The sequence below is a fragment of the Crocodylus porosus genome, unplaced genomic scaffold (assembly GCF_001723895.1).
Source record: "Crocodylus porosus isolate Cpor-Errol unplaced genomic scaffold, CroPor_comp1, whole genome shotgun sequence".
Taxonomy (NCBI): domain Eukaryota; kingdom Metazoa; phylum Chordata; order Crocodylia; family Crocodylidae; genus Crocodylus; species Crocodylus porosus.
Window position 1 is genome coordinate 35,698,275 of NW_017728909.1, and position 10,102 is coordinate 35,708,376.

The 10,102-nt window shown below is 45.8% G+C and overlaps 1 protein-coding gene and 1 long non-coding RNA gene across 2 annotated transcripts in view; both read left to right on the forward strand.

The window, feature by feature from the left end:
* SKIV2L2 (Ski2 like RNA helicase 2) overlaps window positions 1–10,102 on the forward strand; it is a 92,268-nt gene that overhangs the window by 53,425 nt on the left and 28,741 nt on the right. The window contains exon 19 of the mRNA XM_019532066.1: window positions 5,326–5,454. Within this exon, the coding sequence (XP_019387611.1) occupies window positions 5,326–5,454 (129 nt within the window). The remainder of the gene's footprint in view (window positions 1–5,325; window positions 5,455–10,102) is intronic.
* LOC109307913 overlaps window positions 6,618–10,102 on the forward strand; it is an 11,184-nt gene continuing 7,699 nt past the window's right edge. The window contains exons 1-2 of the long non-coding RNA XR_002100400.1: window positions 6,618–6,693; window positions 9,214–9,229. This is a non-coding gene — a long non-coding RNA (uncharacterized LOC109307913). The remainder of the gene's footprint in view (window positions 6,694–9,213; window positions 9,230–10,102) is intronic.

Consider the following 10,102-nt stretch of genomic DNA (forward strand, 5'->3'; position numbering starts at 1 on the left):
ATTTAACTTGCCTTACAGCTACATGGAAAGTTCACAGCCAAGAAGGGTATTAAATCTGGATATCCTGTATCCTAGCCAAAGAGTGTTACCACTGGACCTTTTTTCCTTGTTGGTCTTACTTTGGAAGAGGCAAGAAAGCAGGAGAGAGACCAGAAATGCAGAACAGATGTGATATTTTCTTCCAGATTCTTCTACAAGTTGCATGGGGCTCCAAAATGTTTCTGTTTTTCCCTGCCTTGTCAAGTATAACTATCATGAAGCTAAGCTGTAAATGAAAAATTTGCTTTCCTGCCCCACTTTTTAACTTTTTTTATTTTTTTTTTGCACCTGGTCTTTGCACAGCTATTACGTACTGAACTTCTATCTATAAATGTTTTTTACAGCCAGATTCTAGTCGTTGAACTAAAAATAAGTTTTCAAAAAAATCTTTGCATATTGGAATATCTGCATATGTTGTAGGTGTCCTGTAACCATGGCAGGTGAACATCAGGGTCTGACTTCTGTCTCTGTATGGATGAGTATCTCAGGTATAGTGGACTTCAGTCCTTAATAGGATCTTTCCATAAATAAATATAGTAACAATAGAAGCAACAGTATTTTGTGTCTGCAGAAGCAAACCCTCTTTGAAACATTTGTCTGTTGAATGATAATTTTCTGTTATTTAGAGAAGTATTTTTTTTCCTTCAAGTTGGGAAAATGGAACCAAATACTCCTTGGACACTATTACTGCTTTTTAATGAACCATTTGACAAGCATCCCCCTTCCCTCCCTTTCTGTAGAGTTGACAGCTTCTTTGTTGCTAGAGGTGTTTATTCCCACCTCTCACACCTTTTTTCTTTTATGTAATCTTATGCTCCCATCTGCCCTATCCCAATCTCATACAGATTCCTTAGATTTTAATGCTAAGATTTAAAATTCTGGTATAGTCTGGAAGGGGAAGTTTTACTTGGAAAAGCGCTTTTACTTAAGCTATTGTGACAGCTGCTAAGTTAGTCCTTCAAATGTTGTAGAAACTATGATAATAAGTACTGAAAGTTGTCAAATAGACTTAAACTATGCAACTCATAGCATCTGTATGGAAAAACCTAGTTTCTTTAGGGACTTTTGTCTCTGGGCAAAGATGAGACAAATGCACTTTTTAAATAAATAACAGTTTATTTAATAGTTCTAGTTAAAAGAAGTGCTACTTCTTTTCATGGATGTTTGTCTTAGATGAAATTGCATTTAGATCCTATTACTTTTCTCAGATTTATCATAGCCTATTTACCTAAATCCAAGATGACTTTGAATTTAAGATGACCCCATTGTTTATTTCTGGAGACTTCAGGCATAGTGAGATGGATTTCAATGTCTTGTCTTTTAAAAATTTATTAATATTTGCATCTAAAGTATCATCTCTATAAAATCTCCAGCCTACCTATCTCAAATCATTATATTTATAATACACCTTCATATTACATGTGAAGATTTTTGTTGATGATCTTGAACAGGGTGTCATGGTCATTTTGAAGTTTTAGAAAATTGTAAGTCATTTCTCTACTAATCTGAACTTCAAATCCGTGGAATGCTTCTGTGTTCAGAATAAAGTGGTCTATGTATTCTTGTCTTGTCTCCAACAGTGTCAGAGCATGGACACACACGTTTAAAACATTCCAAATCCTGGCATGCTTCAAATTTGGCATGCTACAAAGTAGGCCTGTGTGAATAGGGCAGTCTTCCGGCAATTTGGAGGACAGTGATTCAATTTGGAGATTTGGATCACTCCTAAATTGATTTGGCTGAATCAGCTTTGGAAGATTCAGTGCTGATTCAGTGAGATTCAGTGATTTGGATCAGCCGGGGAAAGGCAGGCACAGCTGGGTGGCTGCAGGTTCTCCTGTGGCTCCTCTGGCTGTGCCTGCCTCTCCCCAGGCAGGGGGAGCCACAGGAGAAGACCCCATGGCTGTCCTCCCAGCCCCATCAACCACCCAGCCCGAGCCTAGTCCCAGCACTTGAAAGCAAAACAAAAGCGCTGCGCTCATTGGCAGTAGCAGCGGTGTTGGGGCCTCAGCGCTTGTGGCAGAGCCCCTCCACACAGTGGGGGGGCAGCAGGATGACCCCTTCCTCCCCGCCGCCTGGCACCCACATGACAGCTGCCCCATGGCGTAGGTGTACCACAGCTCGGCATGGCACTGCACACTGCCTGGGAGCTGGGGCTGAATGCTGCTGGGCTCTGGCTGATATGTGGAGCTGCCCCAGCTCCCAGGCAAATCAAGCCAGGGGCTGGGGAATGGATCTAGGACTGTTCAGGGACCTGAACACTCCCCCAGTTTCCAGTTCAATTCCCCAGCTCCCCAATCTTTCCCCCCAGCTCTTCCCAGGGGAACGGGCCCCCAGATGATGCGGGATGACAGTAGGTTACTGCTGCCAGCTGGTGATGGCAGTTCTGGACTATTTCCCCAGCTGGCAGCAGCAGCCTGCTGAAACCCCATGCAAATCTGGGGGCTGTGCCCCCCGGCAAGAGCTGGGGGAATGATCAGAAAGCTGGGGAATCGAACCGGCAGCTCTGGCTGACATGTGGAGCTGCCTCAGTTCCCAGACAGCTTGTGGCACCCACGCCATGGGGCATCTGCCACGCAGGTGCTAGCTGGAGGGGCGGGGGGCAGGCAATCTCCGCGCTGTGTGGAGGGGCTCTACCACGAGTGTCTAGAGGCCCCAATCACTGCTGCTGCTGCAGCTGGTGAATGCAAGGCTTTTTTTTTGGTGCCAGGAGGCTGGGGTTAGGCAGGACAGCCATGGGGGCTTCTCCTGTGGCTTCTCCTGCTGTGCCTGCCTCTGCCCCAGCAGGAGGAGCCATGGGGGCTCTGCCATCTTGCTGCTTACCCAGCTGGCACAGAGATTGGGGGGTGATGCGGGAGCAGCTTGCTCCGGGTGGTAGCAGGGCATAGCCCCCTGCTCCCATTACTGCCGCGCCCACATCCCCCGCCCCTGCCCCACTCCCCTGAGTGATGCACTCCCTGGCCTGGATGGGCAGCTTGTCCCAGCCCCAATCCCTCCCTCCCCCACGTCCCTTCCCTCCCTCAACCCTAACAGACTTGCCAGCTGGAGGCAGCTATCAGCTGCCTGTTTAGTCTATGGATGAATTTCCAAATCAGCAAATCTTTTTCCGAAGCTTTTCCGAATTGATTCAGATGCTTCAAATTGATTCGGAGCTTTTACTTGGTTTCCTGATTTGTTTCAGACTTGGAGATTTTGGTCCCCTAATCGGGGTGAATCTCCTCTGAATTGAATCAGCTACTGAAGCTTTGCACAGCCCTACTACAGAGCTCCCTGCTGGAGTATTTCAAAATATCCCTAAAGCCATGCAGTGGAATCCCTTATACCTCACAGCCTCCAGTTTTTTAGAAGTTACTGAACACAGCTGAGTGCACAGTATGAGAATTCTCATACTCTGCTTCCCTGTCTGTCCGTCCCCCCCCACCCACCACCCCTGTTTCCCAGATAGGAAAAATTAATGTTTTATAAATGTATTTAGCATACTTAATGTTATGTAGGCTTAACATTAAGTTAAGCATTAATGGCTAATATTAATTAAAATTAAGTTTATCCTACTAGTTCATTTGTAGGCATTGCCTATTTTTAGTACTGTTGAGAGAGTGGTACTTTTGTAAGTATTTTTTTTTCCATGATGTTCTAAGTGTCCAGTTTTAATGTCTTTTCAGACATAAAGTAAACATAGACCATACTTAGTTTAAGCAGCAAATACATGTTTAAGTGCTTAGTCAGTTCTGAGTTCAAGTAAGCACCACACTTTTCTAAACTTTTGGCTAAGTCCCATTTTGTCGTATACAAATTTCATTTTTTTTAATGTAATTCAGATGATGGCAACGTATCTAAACTGAAACAACTACTCTAAGTACCTTTTGTACAAAATAGAACTGAATTCAGAGAATTTCATTTCAGATGTATCATTTAAATTACTGGGGAATGACTTAACCGTGGAACAGGACAACCATGTGTTTATTCATTTTGCCAGTGGCACACAATGCTCTAAGAACCTCTAATTTTTTTCTGGCTCCATTTTGCTGCAAGGGCTGATAAAGCAAAATCCCTTGATGTATTTTTTATCACAGAATCATATCATAGAAGTAGGGCTGGAAGGGACCTTGTAGATCTTCAAGTCCGACCCCCTGCCTGGGCAGGAGAAAAAACTGGGCTCAGGTGATCCCAGCTAGGCAGGCATCAAGCCTCCTCTTAAAGACCCACAGGGTAGGAGCCAGCACCACTTCCCTTGGAAGTTGGTTCCAGATCCTAGCCTCCCTGACTGTGAAGTAGTTCTTATGGATGTCTAATCTAAACCTATTTTCTGACAACTTGTGACCATTATTCCTTGTTATGCCAGGGAGTGCTAGGGGAAACAAGGTCTCTCCCAAACCCTTCCTGTCCCCCCTAGTGAGTTTATAGACGGTCACCAGGTCCCCCCTCAGCCCTCTCTTGTGAAGGCTGAACAGGTTCAGGTCCCGCAGTCTCTCATTGTAGGGTCTGCCCTGTTGTCGCCGGATCATTTACGATGAAAAGGAAAACAGCATATTTTAAACTGAGCCTCAATATATAGTCTTCTGTAAGATCTTTTATTAATCTATAAGTAGCACTATTAAAAAGGAGGAGTTGGGTATGGGAGGTTAAAATGGTGCTTCTGTTTTGGTTCTTGCATTTGGTTTTACCACCAGGTCATGAGAAATGTCCAGTTGCTTCAGGACTGCATTTTAGCAAGAATGGTGCATATTTGTTCTAGCCAAATACCTAATATCTTTTTTTCATAGAAATCTATATTCTTGTTCAGATTCTAGCTGTTTATATACAATTTTGAGTGTCTACTATGTTGTACTAATCAGTCAGATGTGTTCTTACCTTGCTGCCACAAGGACATTTACCTCCTTTCCATTCCACCCTTTCCTTTTTCCTCCTCCCCTCCCATCCAAATAAGTGCAGTTATGCTGCAAAGAGTTGTTCAGGTATCAATTGCAAGAAACAATATGGAAATTGAAACCTGCAAATAAAATAGATACCCCAATCTTTTTTAATCTTGGCAATATTAACCCCAAATGCTTCCTGGTAACAAGACATACAGGTTCTTGGGTAGAAAGGTATTGTGTGTGTGTATGTGTCTGTTGGTGAGATAAATATACTTTGTGATTAGTATTAATTGAAGTATCTAAGTGTTGAACAGGTAAAGTTGTTCTGCAGTCTGAGGGCGGCGCTTCTTACTTTTTTAATATCTCTTATTACCAGTATTTGAAAATTTGATATTTATTGTTGACTTTTTTTCCTCCTTACTCACAATAGCCTAATTCTGGTGAACTGGACCCATTGTATGTGGTTGAAGTCCTGCTACATTGCAGCAAAGAGAGTTTGAAAAATTCTGCTACTGAGGCTGCAAAGCCAGCAAAACCTGGTGAGAAAGGAGAGATGCAGGTTTGTAGTCTTTTTCAGAATTCGTTAGTGTTTCCTGCAGCATCTTTTTAGAATATATGTAAACACCTTCACAAACATTAACAAAAGAGAGGAATCTTTTTGAAAGAGAAGGAAAATGTATTGCTTGGTGTAGCTAGTTTTTAAACAGCCACTGGGTTTTACCTTGAAGGAAGCTGTTTTTCAGTAATGAACAAAGTACTCCTGTGTGTAACCTAACTTTCCTAGATGTTGTGGTGCTTAGTCAGTATTTTGTAACTGCCTTGAAATTTCTGGGGAAAGAACACTGTTTTGAACATGTAGAGTCCTAGAAATGTGGTAAGTATATATTATTTGCAAATACAGAGGTATTATTAAACTGTTCTCTGTAGGGTATTCAAGATTCCTCAGTATCAAGGTACTACAGAGAGACTGCTCCATATAGTATATTTTACCTCTATAGTAGTGTAGCAGGGCACTGTAAGTGCCTGCCACTTTAAGAGCCTGAAGGTAGCTGCTGGCAGGTGCCTGATGAGGGCAGCCATTTTGGACCGAGGGCTGCCCGTATAAACTGGGCAGTTTTGCTGCTGGAGGCCAAGCAACAACATTGCCTGGCTGCAGGGCTGCTGCTATCATCTGGAGGTAAGGCAGGAGATGTAGGGGATGGATAGAAGGCTCCTGGTCCTGGGTATGACCTAAAACTGCACCCTGCCGGGAGTGGGTGGCCTAGTGGGACTCTCAGTGGCATGGGAGCACCCAGGAAATGCCAGTCCAGTTACCACCCTGGTGAAAGGTGGATCGGGGCGCCTTAACCCCATCCCCACAACTGGGTGGGTTTGCATTCCATCAGAGGTAGTTGCGGGGGTGCAAGCCCTGAGGAGGAGAGTGGGGGCCAGGTACGGCTGAGACCGCCTGAGCCCTGCAGGGGTGCAAGACCCCATAAGGGAGAGTTGGGGCCAGGTATGGCTGTGGCTGCCTGAGCCCTCTGGTGGGGTTTAAGACCCTGTGAGGGAGAGTTGGAGCCAGGTACAGCTGTGGCTGCCTGAGCCCTGCAGGGGTTCGAGACCCCAAGAGGGAGAATGGGGCCAGGCATGGCTACAGCCACCTGAGCCCACCGGGAAGCAAACCCCGTGGCCCTCGGTGAGGGGGCAGTCTGAGCCCCAAGTGAAGGGGGGTGGAAATTAGGACCACAGTGGGGGGGTAGCCCCAGCAAAGGGGGGTGAGATCTGGAGCCCCAAGTGAGGGGCGGTGTGCTAGCCCCAAGTGAGGGGGCCAAGATCTAGGGGGCAGCCCCAAGTAAGGGCGGAGATCTGGTAGCCTTAAGTGAGGGGGGTGATGTGGAGCCCCAAGCAAGGGGAGTAGGTCCCAGATAAGTCCAGACGCCTGAGGCCGAGGTTTGGGCCAGGGGCCAAGTGAATGGGGGCTCAGCCCCAGAGCGAGAGAGGCGAGTCCTGACCCCGGTAAGCCTTCCACTGCTGGGAGGCAGAGTGTGGGTCAAATGTAACATCCGTAGTAGCACCACGACCTGCTGCCCCAGGGGGGGAGTGAGAGTCCCCTGGTGAGACCCTGGGGCACCAGTCATGGTGTGAGGTACCCCAGCTTCCCACATCCAGGAAGGGGGACCCGGAGTGTGTGTGGGGCTAGTGAGGCCGGCGGTAGAGTGCCCCCTCGACTGACCCATGCTGGGTCCAGGACCAAGAAGGTCAAAAGGGCCAGGCGCCCACCATGAGGGGCACCCAGAGTCATGGGCCTGGGACCCCGCCTGGTCTTTGAGGTGAGGCCAGGGCTTATGTATGGACCACGCCCAAGAGGGGAGCAAGCTATGAGGAGCTCGGCAGCCCGGATGAAGGTGGCGTAGGCCACTGAAGCGGGGGAATCAAAGGAGGGTCCTGTCAGAAGGATTCTGGAGCCTGGTGTAGGGCTGGTGTGACTGTTAACATCTGGATGCCAACTGCAAGGCTTGGGCCACAGTGTAGGGGTGGTATGGAGCCGCGGACGCCCCTTTATCGGGGTACAAAGAAAAATGGGCAGCCTCCCGCCTTATTTAACAGCGTATTAATTTTCCAGCAAGTCATGGCGGGTGAGACAGGCAGGCAGCATTCCCGGAGGCAGGTGGGAGGCCGGCAATGGCTCCCACTTTGCCACTAGTAGTACATTTTATGTCTGTTATATCTCACCAGCTTCTCAGTTTCAAGGTACTACAGTCAAACTTCCATTAAATGTAAGGAATTTAGCTACTGCTTTGGAATTTTAGAACTTGATCATCCAGTTCTATGAATACTGTTCTTGTTTTGTGGGTCTCTTCCATCTCGGATAGTCCTAATTTTTTCACACTTTCCTTTTTCTTTCCACCATAAACCTATCAGCTTTGCCAATTTATTTAATGCAGTGTTCCATTCTAAAAAAATAAACTTCTAGCCAGTTTCCATTTAATAATATAATAAGTGGTTCTCAATTTTGAGAAGGGAAAAGGTTGGAAGAGCATATAACAAATATTTATAGAAGACGGTGACCTTGCCAGCAGATTTGGCCATTTTCAGCCCTATATAATGGTGTAAATCATTTAATTTTTGGATCACAGATCTGGCTCTTCAGCTTGCTGTATAATGTCCAAAAATTCTGATCAGGCTGAAGATTTAGCACTGATTTTTTTTTCAGTGCGTCTTACTTGTATTAGTATTGGTGAATATTGATTTTGTTAGTCATGTTTTGATCAATAAGCACAGAAATAAGTTCTCCAGAAAGGGGTTTCAGTGATTTGAATTCCTGAAGTATGGGAAGGAATTAATCCAGTCTCCTACATCCTGGGTGAGTGCTCTAATCAGTAGCTATTGCATAAAATGGGGAACTACTAAACCTTTGCTACCTCTTGGGTCTTTCCAAAGAGAAGTGCGATTCTGGCTCTGTTTTTGAAACTCAGCTATAAACACCTATTTTTCGGGATTATGGTTCTTGAGTGGAGGGAGGAGACTATAATCCATCACAAAACACAGAGAAACGTAGGATTTGAGAGCGAGCCTACCTTTAGTGTTTCCTGTTAGCTAGCACCTAGTAGTTTTTCACTCTGTTCTGCTATTAAGTAGTTCTCCACTCATCATACTGGTTAGTTAGATCTCAGGCACTCAATGCATGCATTATATAGGAAGAATAGGTGCTTAAAGCACCAGAGATAAGGCAATCTAAAAATTAGATTTTGCAGTGCTGAATAGTTTATTCTGTAATAACCCAAGATGCCAACTGTTGCTGATCAACATCAGCTAAATCAGTTCTTAATATTTCAGTGCCTATTGATTTGAAATTCATGTTTTTTTAAGCTGCACAGTTAGCAGTTTAACTCTTAATTCATTTTTATAGAGGTTTATTTTTTGTTAGTAAACTAATTTTAATTAGCAATTAAGTTGTTTTTGAACCTTAAAAGAACACATTGCTTACATTAAGTAATCAAATCTTTATAAAATTTATAAAATTAGGATTTAAGTTGACATCTTTTCATCCCTCTTAAATAATGCAGTTTTGGAGGACTTGTTTTCTTGCTCAGTTAAAGCAGTAGAAAGAAAGGGGACAGATGCCAGAATGGAAATCTTATTAATTGAGCATATATAAATACTTATACAAGCTATGAACATATAGTAAATTTATTGGATCTGACAAAACTGATTCTATAAAAAGCTGCTGACTTGGAAGGAGCTCCAGAGCAAACAGCAGACGGAGAGACTGCACGGCTAGGGTTTAAGAGAAATTAGCCTTAGAGTTGATGTAGAGACTGGTGGTTTAGGGATTGAGACAAGGGGCAGAGGTGGTCTCAACAGGCCTGGGAGCAGGGTGGAGATAGGAGCCAGAGAAGTCTCAGGCTAGGAGCAGGGAAGAGACAGAGCTGGAGAGGTCTTGGGGCCAGGAGCAGGGCAGAGGTGGAGCCAGAGTGGGCTGAGGCCCAGGTGCAGGACCAGAGCTTGGGTATAGAGTGGAGATAGGACCGGAGAAGGTGCAGTACCTGGGGGGAGGGGGGACCAGGAGGGACTAGATACCCATGAGTATTCAGAAGAAGTGAAGTGCCCAGGTATGGCTGGATGGGAGACAGTGACCTGAGCTCAGGAGTGGACTGGGAAGGTTGATGGCATGGAGATTGCTAGTCCCAGTGGTGGTGGAGACTGGGTCCTGGTATAGGCATAGGAGCAGTGTTAACTGACAACATGAATGTGTTCTAGCTAAAAGGGAGGTGTACACCCAATGGAAGGGAGGGGCCATCACCAGGGAGGACTATACTGCGGTTGCTCAGGGCTGCAGGGGGGCAGACAGGAAGGCCAAGGCGGAGATGGAACTGGGACTAGCTACCCAGATCAAGGACAATCCTTTTTAAATGCATAGGGGGCAAAAAGAAGGTATGGGGTAATGTGGGGCTCCTGCAAGACATGCTAGGAAATCTGGTCGTCACACCAGACGACAAAGCTAACCTATTTAATGACTTCTTTGCCTCCATTTTCCTGAGCAAGGACCAGATCAGGCCCCCCTCAGGCCCCAAGGGAGGTGCACCTAGGCCAAGGGTCAGTGAGGATCTAGTCAGGGAACTTCTGGAGGGCCTGGATGTATTCAAATCAGCTGGTCTGGACGATCTCCACCCCAGAGTTCTGAAGGAATTAGCTGAGGTCATTGCAGGACCCCTGGCACGGCTTTA